The 19228-nt window shown below is 46.6% G+C and overlaps 1 protein-coding gene across 1 annotated transcript; it reads left to right on the top strand.

Annotated features, from left to right (window-relative positions):
* The first annotated feature begins 616 nt into the window (after window positions 1-616).
* On the top strand, window positions 617-9151 carry LOC133283082 (CCAAT/enhancer-binding protein gamma-like). Its single transcript, XM_061479561.1, has 2 exons — window positions 617-689; window positions 6435-9151. Exon 2 carries the CDS (start codon window positions 6545-6547, stop codon window positions 6995-6997), a length of 453 nt encoding a protein of 150 aa, XP_061335545.1. The 5' UTR covers window positions 617-689; window positions 6435-6544; the 3' UTR covers window positions 6998-9151.
* The last annotated feature ends 10077 nt before the right edge of the window (window positions 9152-19228 follow it).

Below are 19228 nucleotides of genomic sequence, written 5' to 3'. Positions count from 1 at the left end.
TGCCCATGGGGTATCACTGGCCAATTCCGTGCCAGCTGTTGCCATGCAACCACCCAGCTGGCCCCTGGCCTGGAGGTAGTCAGACCGCCCTCTCCTTCATGGGTGGCCGTGGGATGAGCCTCTAACGCTGCCCGCGAGGGGAAGGAATCAGAAAAACACAGGGTTTGTTCCTACCCCTCAGGCAGATGAGAACCGTGGGGTCCGTTGGGAGGCGCCACCAGCCTCCTCGGCCTGGGGATAGGGGTGACCGCCCAGTTCCTCACAGGCCGCCAAGCCCCAGGTGGGCCGGAAGGGCACTTGACACCTCCACCAGCCCAATCCCCCATCGGCGAGGGGAAGATAACACCGGCAGCGCCACGCTGGGGGGATATGCGTAGCTCTGCTACGCGTTTCTTTCTACCCTGCAACAGCACAACTCCATGGGGCGGCCTCAGCACCTCCTAGCCTTCCATGCCCCTAACGGGGCGGGCAGAATCAGTACTAGAACACACACCATCATTCCGCAGAGAGAGGGGGGCAGAAGCCCTCGCCCTTACAGGCTACCGGTGGCCTGATTGGTCGCGCCAGCTGCCAATTCCGGCGGGCGGAGCGGGAGGTGTCGCAATCGCCCCTCATTTGCACGCCTCACGTAAACGAAAGAGGTTCGGGTTCAGCCTAGTGCCCGCTGCCGTCCGCTCGTGCCGACATAGGTAAGTGCTACTACGCAAGGGGCGACAGGCCGGGGGTCTGCGGCAGTTCCCGTTTCTCCCTCCGCTGTGTCGCGGTGGATGCCGCGTAAGGGAGCGCATGATGCAACTGGTAGGCGGCCTTGCCTCTTTTCCTTCCTCTCCGCCGCTGAAGTCACGGTTTAGCACCTCTAACCATCCCCGCGCGGGCGGGGGAGGAGGAGTAGTGCTGCCGGGAGGGCGGTGGCACCGCTGCCACGGGCCCGTGGGGGAGGGGAGCGGGGCTGGGCTGGGTCGGGCCGAGGCGTCTCCACGTGTCATTGACGGCGGGGTCGGGCCGTCGTTACGACTCGTCGCAGCCGTTACTGAGTGTACCCGGCCTGGGGAAAGGTCAGTGAGCGGCGTGTGTAACACTGCTGGTGCCGTCACCGCGTAAGGCCGCGAGGGACCCCGGAGCAGCCCTGGACCGTGACAGAATGCCGTGCTGTAACGACTGGGACTCTGTAACAGCTCTTAATGGCGTTCTGAATGTCTTGACAAGTCACTGTGGTTCCCAACAAATTTTTAGTTCCAGATGCAACTTTCAAAATAGACCTAGTCCAAAACGCCTGGTGTCAGTTTTAGCTCTGACAATTCGGTACTCCCCTCAATAATAGTGGTTATAATGCCTCTTCAGAGTATAAAAATTCATAATTTGAAAATCTTGACTATAAGGCATTAGTTCATCTTTAGAAATAGTTGCTTTCATTACAACTCAAAAGACAGTCATATCGATACCTCCTGGCATCTGGGATTGTTTTTGGTTTTGTCATCAATGCTGCCAGCCTGCAGTTGAGATATATAGCTCAGATGTTCCGAGCACTTTTTTTTTAAGGATGTTGGAGTGTATTTTTTTCTTTTAAGGTATATAGAAAAGACAGATTCCAAGAAAAATATGGGAAAGCAATGTCAGTTATGGCAACAGATTATAGATTTGAATGACCCAGTCTTAAAGTTGTGTAGCCTTCAGTATGTGAGAATTACCATCAACTCTTACTAACTTGCCTGTGAGAGTGGGCAGAAAACCACTCGGGAGTGGATACTCCCAGTGTTCCACAAACATATGGCTGAAGCTTTATGCTGTTGTTCTTTGTACAGAGTCATCTGGATTTAGAGTCAGATCCTACTGGGGTATTCCTGTTGAAGTCAGAGACAAGGGAGACCACCTATTGCTGTGCAGATTGGGACTGATTTTACATTAGACAAGGCAGCCGAGTAACTGCAGTAAAGTCATTCTGACTAAAAATCACAATCAACAGTCACATCTCGGAAAAGGAGCAGAGAAGTGCTTTGTGTTGTTTGGGTTTATTCCCCCTTTTTTTTCTGCCAAATAAAAACAAAGGCAACTGATTTAATTAACAAATTAAAACACATCTTGTTTTTTACCAAAGCAAACTTTTTTTTTTTTTTGAAAGCAAAGATGATAAAAGCCTTGATTTGCTTGGGAGTCTTTGTGGTCTCTGAGGAGCACTGTCAGTAAGAAACATCTCTCTGCCTGATAACACACCTTTGAGTTACCAGCTATTATGCTGTAGTTGGTGGCCCAAGGAGAGAACAAGGCAGTTCTACCTGGTCACTGGAAACACTACCATGTGCTGGGTGGAATCAGCCTAGGGCTGTTGCTGAGCTTAAGGTGATGATCACCTTTATGTGAACAAGATGAGAAACTCAGTGGCTCTCTGAGGCTGTGCTGGGGCTATCACCCATTCACAAGAAATCAGCCTGTTTGCAGTAGGGGAGAGGAGCAGAGCAGCTGTGTTTGTGTGACAAAGTGAGAAATGAACTTTGAGACACATCTGCCTCCCTGCCCTCATGGCACCTCCCAATTACTGTGTATTTTACCCCACCCTTTATAAGGGCCCCCCTCTGTGTCTCATACCTGCTGCTTTTAAATCTTGCAGTGTTCCTTGAAGGATGCTCCATAGCACCTGTTGCTATCCTTCCCTCATTGTTCTGTTGAAGAACTGACAGTTGGTAATAGGAATCCAGGCTCCAAATAACCAAGGGGAAATTAGTTTCAAGAATGAGCTGTTGCCACTCCTGGGTTATCTGTGATATAGTGCAGTTAGTGCTGCTTGCTTTCCATAAATGTTAGTTGGAACAGGACAGGTATCTGTCATGTCTTCCACATAAGAGTTCTGATCATCGAGAGTGTCTTACTCAATAAGTGGTTATTTGATACCGAATGGATCAGTTCCAGTGGAAAGGAATGGAGGGAGATCTGTTCTAGCAGGGCCAGAATGGGTTGTTTGAGAGGTATGACACTGGTTCATCTTCTCTGCTCATACCTGTGTACTGCCCAACTGAAATACTCCATTAAAATTTGATTTAATGGAACAAGTAATTTTTCTTTTGAATTACAGGGGAATTGGATAAAGATGTGAAGGGAATGTTAAAGCAATATTAAATGGTTTCAGTAGTGTAGAGAGAAATAGCACATGGAACTTGGTGATGTGAAGAAAGTTGTCGAAGGTGGGGTGCCTTTAGGGGCAAGAGCCATCCCTTTGTCTGTAGTATCTCATGAAGCACAAGAAATGGATCATGAAAATGTTATGGGTTCCTTAACTGGGCTGTCCAGATGAATTTAGCAAGCACTGTCATCTGTTGAAATAGGGAAGACAGGAGAGCATTCTGTCACTTTGACAATCAGATGCTAAAAATTAGTGGAAAAATTCAGCTGTTCTAGGCAATCTAACAGAGCTATTTATATACTCTTTGATGCTACAGAAATCCTGTATTTAAAAATAAAGCTGAGATAAAGCCATGTCATGGTTTAAGCCCAGCTGGTAACTCAGAACCATGCAGTCACTCACTCACTCCCCTGCCCTTCTTCCTTCCCCAGTTCCTGGAGGGATGGGGAGGAGAATTGAAAGAATATAACTCCCATGTGTTGAGATAAGAACAGTCCAGTAACTAAAGTATAATACAAAACCACTACTGCTACCACCAGTAATGATAAGGGAAATAACAGGGGCAGAGAATACAATTGCTCACCACCTGCTGACTGATACCCAGACCAACCTGAGCAATGATCTGGGCCTTCTGGGTAACTCCCCCCAATTTATATACTGGTCATGATGTGCTGTAGTATGGAATACCCCTTTGGCTAGTTTGGGCCAAGTGTCCTGTTTCCACTTCCTCCTGGCTTCCCATGTCCCTCCTCCCTGGCAGAGCATGAGACTGAAAAGTCCTTGATCAGGGTAAGCATTACTTAGCAACATCTAAAAACACGGGTGTGTTATCAGCGTTGTTCTCGGGCCAAAGTTGAAAACACAGCTCTGCAGCAGCTACTAAGAAGGAGAAAAATGACTGCTACAGCTGAACCCAGGACAAGCCGGTATATGCTTCAAGGAAAACATACACTTGCATTTTGATTGTGTGTGTTTGTGCAGCTACTACAACTGTCCCTGCCAGTCTGTTATATGTGCATGGTGACATCTCGTTAGCTGTAGATTCAGTTTAACTGCTGAACCAAATTTTTTATTCAGTCAAAATCTAAGACTTAATGTGGTTTGCAAAAGTTGCTTTAAGAGTTGAAATCAGAAAAATACTAAATGCAAAGGTTAGGCAAGTATGTATATAGACTTAGCTATGCAGATGTCAAAAAGAGTTGATGTTCTCTTTCTGCTCTGCAATCCAAAAATGAAAAGATTTCTTGATAGGAGGTGTGTGGGTGTATTCATATATCACCCTCGCTTGTTTCGAGCAAGAAGACTTATCAGTGAGAGACTGTTAATTTTGAATAACATACAAACCAAACTTGTTAGGCTTTCCTGTGAATTTTACTGAACTGTACTGCAGCTGCCACTTGTTCTGGCTCCCTCAGTACAAAAGAAAATTTGCAATTGATCTAGATGGAATTTGAACCTTTTTAATGATACCCTAGCAGAAGGTAAAATAGCCGAAACAAACAAACAAGACCAGTAAACAGCTGATGAACCCTTGAGTTTAGAAAGACCAGTGACATACAGCAGCTTGTTTACAAACACCTAACCACATCCATTCATCAGCTAGACACAGGAGTGCAGTCATCAAGCTGTTGTGCTGTTACTGATGCTAGCCATAATCCCTGGGTTGGACACTGCTTATACATTGCCCACAGCTGACTTCAACTGCTTGCTGTCCCATCAAGTCCTCTTGAGGATGGGCAAGGAGGATGTTGAACATTAGTCATGTGATGCTGCATATATGTCTGTGACAGAGCATAGGGCCGCACTGTTGCAGTGCAATCTGATCTTGGAGTGTTGTGGTTTAAGTCCAGCTGGTAACTCAGAACCACACAGCCACTCGCTCACTCCTCCCCCCCCCTTCTTGTGCCTCTCCTCACTGAAAGAGCATGAAACTGAAAAGTCCTTGATTGGGGTAAACATTGCTTAGCAACAACTAAAACATCTGTGTGTTATCAGCACTGTTCTCAGGCTAAAGTTGAAAACACAGCACTGCACTAGCTACTAAGGAGAAAAATAACTGTTACAGATGAACCCAGGACCTGGAGTAGGATTGTTTTATGCCAGTTAGATGATTTCTTGTCATGGTAAAGAAAAATAACACTTGTTTGACTGATCATTTGAGCCATCGGTAGATGTTTCAGTAACTTAGAAGAACCATGTTGCCCTTCCCTTCATCACTTCCAAACTTCTCTCCCAGATGTTTAGGAGGTCATCCTGTGAGATGGAAAGAGAAGGGGAGCAGCTGGTAGCCTTGCCAGGGCCGTGTCCTGTCAGTAGCTGTGGTGGAGTCCTCCTTGTGCCACCAGTAGGGTCAGGAGCAGGTTGACTTCAGCAGTGGGAGAATGTGAGTCAGTTGAGAGGGGGTCCTGCTCATCAGGCCTGTTTGCTGGAAATGAGAGTGGACAACGACTGGTGCAGGAGCTACAGCAGGGGGATATATTTTGTGGACAAATCAGCTGTGGCTGCTGTCTTCCTGTGGGTGGCAACAGTCCCCTGTCTTTGCAATGTAGTGATTCTCACTCACATTGCCATCACCCTGCATTCCTGTCCCACCTGCTCATTACAGTACTATTAACAGGCTTAGCTTGTCTTACCTTGCTTGTGGCATGGGGGATTCTTTAATGTCACTCAGTCACAGCCTTCAGAGCATGCTACATTTTTCCATAGATTATTTTTTTCTACTCGGACCTTAAAACAGTTGTTGATGTGGACATCACCTTCAAAAGCAAGTGTTGTAAGATGCTTGAGGGAATATGGACAGTCTGAGCACCCTCATTCCAGAGAAAAGAGACCAGGGAGGAATTTGTCTGTGCATACACCCAGAGGGATGGTCTGAAGTGGGCAAGGATCAAGTGGTCCTGTTGCTCAGGAGTCAGGCTGTTAATAGGTTTAAGCTGCAGAAGGAAAACTCCAGTCTGAAAATTAAGAAAATTATATAACTGGAGGAAAAGTTAGACAGTGGAACCTGTTGCCAAGACGGAGGTTGTGAAACTGGAGATATTCAAGGCTAGGCTAGATGCCCATCCATCAGGGATGGCTTTGGAATAAGAGTAAAGCCAGTGAACAATGCAAACAGCTTGACTAGATGACCTAGTAACAGTCCCTTCCAATCCAAATACATTCAAGAGGCTTCTGAAATGTAGTTGGCAGCTTGTCCACTTCCAGCACAGTTGTGATGTGTTATTGCCAGATGTACCATCAGTACCTTATGCTAAAAGCCAGTGATGTATAAGATTCTAGCTGAAGCTAGCACCTTTAATTATTTTTTTGTTCCTACTAGGTTCACCTTGCCCTTAATCCGTGCAAAGACCTTTTGGAAACACCTTCTAGAAACTTAATCTTTTTCAGTGTCTTAATAAATTCCGTTGTGTCCAAGAAGAGCCTGTCCAAATGAGCAAGACATCCCAACAGAACACCAATGCAGATGCAAATGGAGTAAGTGTGATTCACACCCAAGCACACACCAGTGGTTTGCAGCAGGTTCCCCAGCTGGTGCCTGTTAGTCTTGGTGGTGGAGGCAAAGCTGTGCCTCCAAGCAAACAGGGAAAGAAAAATTCCTTTGTGGATAGAAACAGTAATGAGTATCGTCAGCGAAGAGAGCGAAACAACATGGCAGTGAAAAAGAGCCGGTTAAAAAGCAAGCAGAAAGCACAAGACACGCTGCAAAAAGTCAACCAGCTCAAAGATGAAAATGAACGTTTAGAGGCAAAAATTAAACTCCTGACCAAGGAGCTGAGCGTACTGAAAGACTTGTTCCTCGAGCACGCACACAACCTTGCCGACAATGCGCAACCTGTTGGCACTGAAACCGCCACAACACATCCAGAAAACAATGGACAGTAGACACTGTTGCAACGTTATGAAATGAACTCTCGAGGTGTAACTTATCTGCAATGTCCATGAAGTAGCCAAGCAAAAACTCTATTCTTTTAGCCATCATTTTGTGGCGATTTTCTTCTTTTTAAGTTTAACACTGAAGATTTGATACAATTAAACAAGAAACTGCTTAGTATATTCATTTTAAATATTTTTCTCCTCTAAAAGATGTATCTGATAAATGCAGATCTAAGTTCATAGTCAACAAGGAGCTTAGTATCAGGGAAGTAGCATTTTCATTTTCATTTCACAGAAATGTTCACTTACTTACCTTCTTATAGTTTGCATAATGGGAGGAATCCAGCAGGATGGTTCACTGTAGCATCAGAAACTCATAATTGGATAAAATGTCTTTTAAAAAACTTAGAGTATTTAGGACCTTTGTTTTCCCTGTTACATATTACCAAACTGCAAAGGCTGTGGAGGGTGTTTGGTTTCCTGTGTGGTGGACAACTTTAAATATTTAAAGCAAGTCCTATAAAGCACCACTTAGGTTGTTCCTGTCCTCTTATAGTTAATGGGAAAGGTGTGTAGTAATAGTGAGCTGGGACGCTTACTGATGTTTTCTCGAAAATTAGTTATATATTTAGGTGATCCTGCCCCTCTACTCTGCTCTCATGAGACCCCACTTGGAGTACTGTGTACAGTTCTGGTGTCCTCAACACAAGAAGGACATGGAGCTGTTGGAGCAAGTCCAGAGGAGGGCCACGAGGACGATCAGGGGGCTGGAGCACCTCCCATATGAAGACAGGCTGAGGAAGTTGGGGTTGTTCAGCCTGGAGAAGAGAGAGCTGCATGGAGACCTCATAGCAGCCTTCCAGTATCTGAAGGGGGCCTACAGGGATGCCGGAGAGGGACTCTTCATCAGGGACTGTAGTGATAGGACAAGGGGTAATGGGTTTAAAATTAAACAGGTGCAGTTCAGGTTAGATATAAGGAAGAAGCTCTTTACTGTGAGGGTGGTGAGGCACTGGAACAGGTTGCTCAAAGAAGTGGTAAATGCTCCATCCCTGGCAGTGTTCCAGGCCAGGTTGTGGACAGAGCCTTGGGTGACATGGTCTAGTGTGAGGCATCCCCGCCTATGGCAGGGGGGTTGGAACTAGATGATCTTAAGGTCCTTTCCAACCCTAACCATTTTAGGATTCTGTGATGATATATACAGGCAGTTGGCTTCCAAATGGCAAGTGGGTCTGAAGCATCATGTGCAAGAGGTAAAGCAGCAGAGTAACAAAGCCTAATTTTAAGCCTCTGTTCACATTGCTCACACACTGACTGGGGCCTTATGAGAACAAGATTTTGTTTTTCATAGAATGTTAAAATGCTACCAAAAACTTCTGCTCTGCAAAATTGCATTCTTGCTGGGGTACAGGTATTGGGGAGAATGAAATATGTGGCTTGGTTGCATCTATTCAGTCAGAATGTATGGATCACTGCTCGTTGACATTCATCTCCACTTTCGCAGCTGCTCAGATTTACAACCAAGATCTTATATTTACAGTGGTTTTAAAAATAAATGGCCCTAGTTTGAAGAACTGATTCAGTGGAATTGCTATAGCCATCATACAGTTGTGTAAAGGAGTATCTTTGGTCTTGTTTTATTTTGATAAAAGTTTTTCTATTATAACTTATAATATTTCTATTATAATTTATAATGCTAGTGCTAAGTCTTTGCCATGATCCATAATGAAGTGGTATGTTCTATACTGAGGATTTAAACAATACAAGTAAAGCAGGAACTTTGATGTAACCTTAATTTATTTTCATTTTAAAGTATTTCATTGATGGTATGGTCATGTTACATTTAACATAGGTGGCTGGCTAGTGGATTATTACACTGTCTTAATTTCCCTCCTACACTACCTTTTTCCAGAGATTATTTTGTAGGATGCTTGTTTGCCTTGTACCTGTACTTAGGAAGAGAAGTGGGATATTATCTCTATGAAGATGCTGTTAGAAAATGAAACCTTGAAAAGTTCTTTTTGAATTTAAACTTTTAATACATGTGTAAAACTTTTATGGATTGTTTTGGTAGTCTTTTTACAAAGATATGGTTTTTTTTTGTTTGCAGCTTAAGTAGGTGGGGTTGAAATATCAGAAGCTAATAAAAACCTTTTGCTTCTAGTGCTGCCCTCATTTTTCCTGTCCCTTTTCTATTTTCCTCAAATGCAGAGGTGCCTACCTCAAGCAGCTATCATTGAGAAATCAGTGCAACAGTCTCCATTCCTGTCTTCCATGCAGGTTTTTACACAGTGGAAAGAATCAAAACCTCGTTACACTTTTGGCTGAATTCCTGATTTAAAAACACCAACACACCAAAAAACAAAACCAAAAGAAATTTAAGACTGAGAATGTATTGCAATTAAAGGGTGGAGGAACAGAACACCGAAAACTGAGAAAAAGATGACTTGAAAGCACCTTATTTGTTAACTGTCCACCTACTCTGATGCAAAGGGCAGGAGCTTGTCAGTTGTCTGCTCTGTGAAGTGGGACTATGTGGCCTTGTCGACTGGCTGGTGTTGGATGTTCCCCTAATAACCACAACAGGGGCTTCAAATGATTTCTTAAATATCTTTGAGTGGAAGTAATAATCTTTCTGATGCTCTGGAGGGTGCCTTCTCCACTTGTTACTCCTGACAACTCCAATTCCACGTCTTTCTTGTCTAAAACAAAACCACTGAGTTATGAAGTCATTTGTCTGCACAATGGCATTTCTGGCTTGGCAGTCTCTGTGCTTGCCTTGATAGCCTAGAGAAGTGTGTAGGCTGTATGCATCATATCACTTTAATATGTGAAGTCATGAACCCAAGATTATAACAAATTATTATATTAAATTTACTCTCAGTGAGAGTTTGGTTGCAAGGAAGATGCTAGTCTATTATTCTAAGATCCCTCCTGCCAAAAAAGGGGAGATTTAGATTAGATATTAGGAAGAAATTCTTCACTATGAGGGTGGTAAAACACTAGAACAGGTTGCCCAGAGAAGCTGTGGCTGCCCCATCCCTGGCAGTGTTCAAGGCCAGGTTGGACAGGGCCTTGAGCAACCTGGTCTAGTGGAAGGTGTCCCTGTGGCTGTGGCAGGGGATTGGAACTAGATGAGCTTTAAGGTCCCTTCCAACCCAAACCATTCTATGAAAATAGTTGTCTCAGACCTCTAAGGAGCAAAGGCAGAGGCAAGGCTTTTCCGCTCTGCCCCAAGGTCAGCAGCCCAGGCTGTGTGACAGCAAAATGCCTCAATCTTACCCCTCCACTGCAAAGCACAGAACACTCAGGTGACTTAGACGATTCTCCTTCCTAAAAAAAGGCTGGAATATATACACACCTACACAAGAAAATGTCAGTGTAGGCCTATAAAAGTTCAGGTTTTCCTTTTTGACACATTTTTCTTAACAACAGCTATAGTCTGTGACAGAATACAGTGCCTATCACTATAAGAAGGAGCATTACAGCACCATATGTTTCACCAGGAAACCTTATTCCCATTTTCTTGCTACTCTAGCCTCTACAAGTACTAGGAGGCTCTACCACTTTAACTATACCCTGCAGATAAATCGTGAGTTCATCCAACCCCAGGGAGCTGACACAGTTTAAGGAGAACAGTTCAGAAGCACTCAGCCCTTTCTAAAGTGTATGTCGTGGTTGAACCCAGGATTAAATATCACTTTGCTGTTTTTAAAAGGCTTAATTCCCTGCATCACCCCCTCCCCCCCCCTCCCCTCCCCCCCCCTCCCCCCCCCCCCCACATACACATTTAGAAAAAAGTTCTAATTCACTTCTTTCTTAAGTGGATAAAAATTATCATAATTACAGAACAGAATTCTGGAAGGAAGGATGAATTTCATATGCACCAAGTTCATGGGCCTGATAATGAAGGGAAATGGGAGACAGTGCACCATCCCGGACCGAAACACATCCATGCCTTGAGCAAGCAAAACAACAGAGCAGCCGTTACGTGAGTGAGTGCTCTCACCCAGAACTTACTCGTGGTAGGGTTTGTTCGCTGGTACATGTCAAAGGAGAACCAGTTCTGCCTCTTGCAGCACACCAGATTGCTTGACCTGTTCTGCAGCAGCAGAGCCCAATATTTGTCAAGATTAATCACAGGCAGGGAAAGGCCTAGACAAGTCTGGAGCAGCACTAGTGTAGTTTCTATATTCTTGTATCTGCAAAGCTACCAAAGCAAAGCCTGATGTCCTCTGCACAAGTACAGCATAGAATCATAGAATCCCAGAATGGTTAGGGTTGGAAAGGACCTTAAGATCCCTGCCATAGGCAGGGATGCCTCACACTAGACCATGTTACCCAAGGCTCTGTCCACAGCCTGGCCTTGAACACTGCCAGGGATGGAGCATTTACCACTTCTTTGAGCAACCTGTTCCAGTGCCTCACCACCCTCACAGTAAAGAGCTTCTTCCTTATATCTAACCTGAACTGCCCCTGTTTAATTTTAAACCCATTACCCCTTGTCTTATCACTACAGTCCCTGATGAAGAGTCAGGCATCCCTATAGCTCCCCTTCAGATACTGGAAGGCTATTATGAGGTCTCCATGCAGCCCTCTCTTCTCCAGGCTGAACAGCCCCAACTTCCTCAGCCTGTCTTCATACGGGAGGTGCACCAGTACCCTGATCATCCTTGTGGCCCTCCTCTGGACTTGCTCCAACAGTTCCATGTCCTTTTTATGTTGAGGACACCAGAACTGTACACAATACTCCAAGTGGGGTCTCATGAGAGCAGAGTAGAGGGGTAGTTCTGACTGGGCTGAACCAGCTCTGTTGGAAGATCCTCTGGTGTTGACCAACCAGGTGGCTTTTGATAAGTGTGTATCCCAATGCTTGAAAGTTCCCCCACCCATTGCTCTCAGTGTAGTTTTTAACAGCCCATTGTACCGTTCGATTTTCCCAGAGGCTGGTGCATGGCAGGGGATGTGATATACCCATTCAATGCTGTGCTCTTTGGCCCAAGTGTCTATAAAGTCATTCCGGAAATGAGTCCCATTGTCTGACTCAGTTCTCACAATGGTGCAGTGTCTCCACAAAATCTGTTTCTCAAGGCCCAGGACAGTGTTCCAGGCAGTGGCGTGGGGCATAGCGTATGTTTCCAGGCGTCCAGTGGTTGCTTCCACCATGGTAAGCACATGATGTTTGCCTTGGTGGGTTGGTGGGAGTGTGATATAATCAATCTGCCAGGCCTCCCCATATTTGTGAACTCAGTCATCGTCCTCCATACCAAAGAGGATTTACACACTTGGCTTGTTTAATTGCAGCACACGTTTCGCACTCATGAATAACCTGCGCAGTAGTGCCCATTGTTAAGTCCACCCCGCAATCGTGGGCCCATCTACATAGTGCATCTGTGCCCTGATGGCCTGAAGTGTCATGGGCCCACCGTGACAAAATTAATTCACCTTTATGTTGCCAGTCTAGGTCCATCTGAACCACTTCAATCTTAGCTGCTTTATCCACTTGTTGGATGTTCTGGTGTTCCTCAGCGGCCCGACTCTTGCGTACATGAGCATCTATGTGGTGTACCTTCACCGCCAGGTTCTGCACCCACGCAGCGATATCTTGCCACTGTGGAGCAGCCCAGAGGGGGTTACCTCTGTGTTGCCAGTTGCTCTGCTTCCAATGGTGCAACCACCCCCACAGGGCATTTGCCACCATCCATGAGTCAGTATAGAGGTAAAGTACTGGCCACTTTTCTCGTTCAGTAATGTCCAGGGCCAGCTGTATGGCCTTCACCTCGGCAACATGACTCGATTCACACTCAGCAGTTTCTGCAACTTGTCATCGAGGACTCCATACACCTGCCTTCCATCTCCGATGCTTTCCCACAATACGGCAGTACCCATCAGTAAACAAGGCATACTATTTTTCACTTTCTGTCAGTTTATTATATGGTGGGGCCTCTTCAGCATGCATCACCTCCTCCTCTGGTGACATTCCGAAATCTTTGCCCTCTGGCCAGTCCATGATGACTTCTAGAATGCCTGGACGACTGGGATTTCCTATTCGAGCTCGTGTAATTAGTACATCCCACTTACTCCATGTAGCATCAGCTGCATGATATGTAGAGGAGACCCTGCCTTTGAACATCCACCCCAGCACGGGCAACCGGGGTGCCAGGAGAAGCTGTGCTTCAGTGCCAATCACTTCCGAAGCACCTCGAACGTCTTCATAGGCTGCCAGTATCTCTTTCTCAGTTGGGGTATAGCTGGCCTCAGATCCTTTGTATCCCCGACTCCAAAAGCCGAGGGGTCGACCTTGAGTCTCCCCTGGGGCTTTCTGCCAGAGGCTCCAGGTAGGACCGTTCTCCCCAGCTGCAGTGTACAGTACATTTTTTACATCTGGCCCGGTCCGGACTGGTCCAAGGGCTACTGCATGAACTATCTCACATTTAAGTTGCTCAAAGGCTTGTTGTTGCTCAGGGCCCCATTTAAAATCATTCTTCTTCCGGGTCACATGATAGAGAGGACTTACAATAGAACTGTAATTTGGATTGTGCATTCTCTAGAACCCCACAGCACCCAGGAAAGCTTGTGTTTCTTTCTTATTAGTTGGTGGAGACTTTGATGTTATCTTGTTGATCACATCTGTGGGGATCTGTCTACGTCCATCTTGCCATTTTATTCCCAAGTATTGAATCTCCTGTGCAGGTCCCTTGACCTTACTCTGTTTTATGGCAAAACTGTCTTTCAGCAGGATTTGGATTATTTTCCTCCCTTTCTCAAAGATTTCTTCCACTGTATTGCCCCACACAATAATGACATCAATGTATTGCAGGTGTTCTGGAGCTTGCCCCTGTTCCAGTGCAGTCTGGATCATTCCACGGCAGATGGTAGGGATGTGTTTTGAGCAAGTGGAGCAGCAGGTTCCAAGTACAGTGGACTATACTCCAAGCAAATGCGAAGTATGACCTGCACTCTGCTGCCAAATGGATTGAGAAAAATGCATTGGCAAAATCAATTGTGGTATCCCACTTGGCTGCCTTTGACTCCAGTTTATATTTAAGTTCTAGCATGTCTGGTACAGCAGCACTCAATGGTGGTGTGACTTAATTCAGGCCACGATAGTCTACTCTTAGTCTCCATTCTCCATTAGACTTTCTGATTTGCCATATGGGGCTATTAAAGGGTGAGTGTGTCCTGCTGATCACTCCTTGACACTCCAGTCTACGGATCAGCTTATGGATGGGAATCAGAGAGTCCCGGTTGGTGCGATATTGCCGCTGGTGCACTGTTGTGGTCACGATTGGCACTGGTTGTTCTTCGACCTTCAGCAACCCCACAACAGAAGGATCCTCTGAGAGACCAGGCAAGGTGGACAGCTGCTCAATTTACTCTGTCTCCAAAGCAGAAGCACCAAAAGACCATCTGTACCTTTTTGGGTCTTTGAAGTACCCTCTCCTGAGATAGTCTATGCCAAGGATGCAAGGAGCCTCTGGAACAGTCACAATGGGGTGCTTTTGCCATTTCCTCCCAGTCAGGCTGATTTCAGCCTCCAGTGCATTTAACTCTTGGGATCCTCCTGTCACTAAAGAAATATAGATGGGTTCCACCCCTTGACATCTCGATGACATCAGGGTACACTGTGCACCTGGATCTACTAGAGCCTTATGTATCTATGGGACTGATGTGCCAGGCCATCTGATCCACACAGCCCAGTAAATCCAGTTGTCCCATACCTCCACCTGGCTGGAGGCAGGGCCCCTCAAATAGTCATCACAATGTTGGACACTTAAGTCTTGTAGAAAGTGATTATTTGTTATCACAGGGGCTGGAATAAAATCAGCTCTTCCACTCCATCTGGGAACCTGCTCACCAGAGAATTGAAGCCGCAGCTTTCATGGGATGATCAGCCTTGACCCTTGTTCCCCTCTTCAGTTCACGCGCTCGTTCCTCCAAAGCTGAAGTAGGTTTTTCATCCTACTTGGTCATGTCTTCTCCGTGATCCTGCAGGTAAAACCATAGGGCGGCCCGTGGCATGAACCTTCTATATCTTCTCTCTTGAACAATAGGATGCCTTTTGTTAATAGCTGAGACGTGTGTTGGTACACTTGAGGAGCTGGATAGAACAGATAGATCGTCTCTCAATTGTTTGACATCTTGGGACAGTTTTTCCACAGCTGAGATGATGGAAGGGGTAAGATTGTCTTCAAACTCTCAGATCTATGGGTATATCCCCGTTATTCGGCTTGTTGTCTCTACGATGGCTGATTCCCTCATAGACTGGATGCCTTTGTCTAAAGTAGTCCACCTGGACAAGCGACTCATAACATCGTCCTTGTATGGAAAACTTTCTTTCACAGATGCCTAGAGCCGCCTCCAAAGACTGAGGGACTTTTTCTCTCTTGCAATTGCTTTCTCAATTCCCTTCTCTAGCAAGGGATCCCATCACCCTGGGGGTGATGTAGCTGCTATGCTTGGAGCTGGAGTAGCTGCATTCTGTGTTGCAGTCCAAGTTTGAGCAGCTGCTGTTCTAGTCGCTGGGGTAGCTGTGCTGCCCGTTGCAGCCAAAGTTTGAGTAGTGGCTGTACTTGCCGCTGGGGGTGGTGTAGTTGCTGTGCTTGGAGCTGGAGTAGCTGCACTGTCTGTTGTTTTGCCCTCAGATCCAGGGACATTTTTTTCCTTTTGAAGGTGCTGGATAGTGTTCAACAAGGCTCTGTGAGAACAGGCCAAGCCCCAGCACGTTGCCGTGATTTGTCCGTCTCTGGTATGGCCAGAATGACAACACACCTCATTTAAGTGTTTTACTAAATCTTCTGGATTTTGCACTTATTCAGGGGTGAAATTCCAAAGCACTGAAGGGGCCCACTGACCTAGATACTTGCCCATACTATCCCACGCACCCTGCCACTCATGGCTGTCCAGCCTCGGGGAAAATCTCTTGATCCTCCTATATTGTCGTCTAACCCCAAACAAGGCCCAAACCTGACTCTGCTTAACTCCTGAGATCAGACGAAATGGTAGTGGGCAAAACACACACTGTATGCATGCCAACATGGTGATCCCCATCACAGTCAGTAAGCAGGTCTCAAGGGTATTTAAAGGCCGTTCAAAAACTCTAAAACAATGCTGTAAACAGTCTGCAGGGGGGCTGGGAGGGTAAAAGAAATTCTCCTTCACAGGCTGACCACCTGAGAAGGAGAAAAAAGATTTGTAATTGCAAAGCACTTCTATTATATACCTCCCAATGTATAAAGGTGGTGACCACACTGGGAACATAAGCCAGATCAGTTTCATGATCAATGATTCTATTGTATTACAAGTTATTACCATAATGTACAATGAGACAAGAACCTTCACCCAAGCCCCCCACCTGATAAACACTAACACAGGAAATAGCGGCTGTAAGGAAGGTATGATATGCTGAAACTGTGAGATCAAGAGAAGCAACCTTGAGAGCCAATAAATCAGCATTGTGATGAGTGACTATTAATCTAAAACAATGAATGCTTATCACAAATACAATTAGACACACTCTGGTCAGATCTGTTGTTATCTCAACCCTTTGTGCCCCAAGTTGGGCACCAGAAAGAACAGTCCTGGATTAAACTGTCAGCCACACAGTCTCGTTCTCTCACTGCCCCCCTTCCTCTCTCCCCTCTCTCCCAGAGGGATGGGGAGGAGAACTGAAATAATGTAACTCCCACGAGTTGAGATAAGAACAGTCCAGTAACTAAGGTATAACACAAACCACTACTGCTACCACCACTAATAATAACGATAAGGGAAATAACAAGGGAAGAGAATATGATGCCAACTGCGAACCGATAATACCCAGCCTGACCGAGCAGTGAACCTGGCCTTCCGGTAACTCCCAGTTACATCCCAGGCATGATGTGCAGTGGCATGGGTCATGGTTTAAACACAGCCAGACAGCTTGTTCACTCACTCCTCCCCCTTCTTGCCCTCCCGCTACTCCCGGAGGGAAGGACAGGAGAATCGAAAAGAATGCAAATCCCACGGGTTGAGATAAGAACAGTTTAGTAACTAAGGTATAACACAAATCACTACTGCTATCACCAATATTAATAATGATAAAGGAAATAACAAAGGAAGAGAATACAACATCTCAGCACCAGCCGACCGATAACTCACCCCCCCTCAGCCTGACCAAGCACCGACCGATACCTCCTCCAACCCTCCACTTCCAGCCCTTCCGGGTAACTCTCAGTTACATCCTGGGCATGATGTGCTGTGGTATGGAATACCTCTTTGGTAAGTTTGGGTCAGGTGTCCTGTCTCTGCTTCCACTCAGCTTCCCCTCCTCCCTGGTAGAGCATGAGGCTCAGAAAGTCCTTGGTCAGACTAAAACATCATTGTTATCAGCTCTTTTCCCAGGCCAAAAGTCAAAACACAGCACTGCACCAGCTACCAAGAAGGAGAAAAATGACCGCTCCTGCTGAACCCAGGTCATTATCCACCCCTTATTCCATACCATTCACGTCATGCTCAGATCCCACATTTTCAATATACCATCAATCTTATCTAAGTGCATTCACTAAGTGCACTCTTATCTTAGTGCATGGACCAGTCCCTATAAAGCTGCTGAGTCCATCTGGTCCATGATGGCAGTCTCCATCTCTTGTAACAGTCTTTCAGAGCAGGAGAGGCTGTGTCCAGTGTTCACACTCGTGAATAATCTGGGCAATAACGTCCATTGCTAAGTCCACCCCTCGATCATGAGTCCATCTCTATGTTGCATCTCTGCCCTGATGGCCTGAAGTGCCATGGGCCCACCAGGCTCAAAATAATTCACTGTCCCCTCCAGCAGTTTCTGCAGCTTGTTGCTGGGGTCTCCATACAGCTGCATTCCATCTCCGACGCTTCCAAAGCACTGGAGGGGCCCAGTGGACCAGATACTGGCCCATACTTTCCCACACACCCTGCCACTCGTGACTGCCCAGACTTTGGGAAAATCTCCTGGTCCTCCTATATCTTCGTCTAACCCCAGACAAGACCCAAACCTAACTCTGCTTAACTTCTGAGATCAGACAAAATGGTCGTGGGTAAAACACATTCCGTATGTGTGCCAACATGCTTATCCCCATCATAATCAGCAGGCAGGTCCCAAGGGTACCCAAAGGCCATTCAAAACCTTCAGAACTCTCAAACGATGCTGCTGTACTTGTCACTGGGGCTGGTGCAGCTCCTGTGCTTGCCGACTCTCCCACCACCAGCTTCTCTTTATCTGAGTACAGCTCTTCCTCCTCTGCCTTGCTGGGAAATTCTGCCTGGTCTCCTGCATCCTCCTGGGGCTCGGCGGGCGGCTTCCGGGGAATGCTCTCGGCCGTCGCGGGGCTCGGCTCCTCCGCGGGGCTGGGCTCCTCCTCCGCCTTCTCCCGCTGCTCGGCAGCCGCCTCCTTCCTCTCCTCGACCGCCCCGACCTCCTCCGCAGGCAGCCGTCCCCTCGAGGCCTCCGGCCCCGCTCCTGCCGCCGTTTGGTCCCCGGGGCCTCTCTCCCGGACCGCTTCAGCAGCCGCCGGCTCCCGGGGCCGCTCCCCCTCGGCTCCCAGCAGCCTCACGAAGACGGAGGCGAGGACGAGGGCCAGGACGGTGAAGAGCAGCCGGACGGCCAGGTACAAGTCCACGGCCACGTCCGTCCCGCCCTGCTGCTGGAGCCCGCATGTATTACAAGTCATTGCCATAAAGTACAGTGAGACAAGAACCTTAGCCCAAGCCCCACACTTGATAAACACTAACACAGCAAATACCGGGTCTAAGTAATGTACTACATTCTGAAACTGTGAGGTGAAGAGGAACAACTCTGAGAGCCAATAAATCAGCATTGTGACGAGTGACTGTTAATCTGGTCAGATCTGTTGTTATCTCAACTCCTCGTGCCCCACGTTGGGCGCCAAAAAGAACTGTCGTGGTTTAAAACCAGTCAGGCAGCTCGTTCACTCACTTCCCCTCTTCTTTTCCTCCCCCTACTCCCGGAGGGATGGACAGGAGAATCGAAAAGAATGCAACTCCCATGGGTTGAGATAAGAACAGTTTAATAACTAGGGTATAACTCAAATCACTGCTGCTATCACCAATATTAATAATGATAAAGGAAATAACAAGGGAAGAGAATACAGCACCTCAGCACAAGCCGACCGATAACTCGCATCCCCAGCCCAACCAAGCACCGACCCATGCCTCCTCCAACCCTCCACTCTCAGCCCTTCCGGGTAACGCTCCCTTACATCCTGTTAC

This window comes from Pezoporus flaviventris, unplaced genomic scaffold (assembly GCF_033815535.1).
Source record: "Pezoporus flaviventris isolate CSIRO_AGI_PZ_B2104156 unplaced genomic scaffold, CSIRO_AGI_Pfla_v1 ptg000153l, whole genome shotgun sequence".
Classification (NCBI taxonomy): Eukaryota; Metazoa; Chordata; class Aves; order Psittaciformes; family Psittacidae; genus Pezoporus; species Pezoporus flaviventris.
The sequence above is the reverse complement of the archived record's forward strand: the minus strand, read 5'-3'. Positions and strand labels throughout refer to the sequence as shown.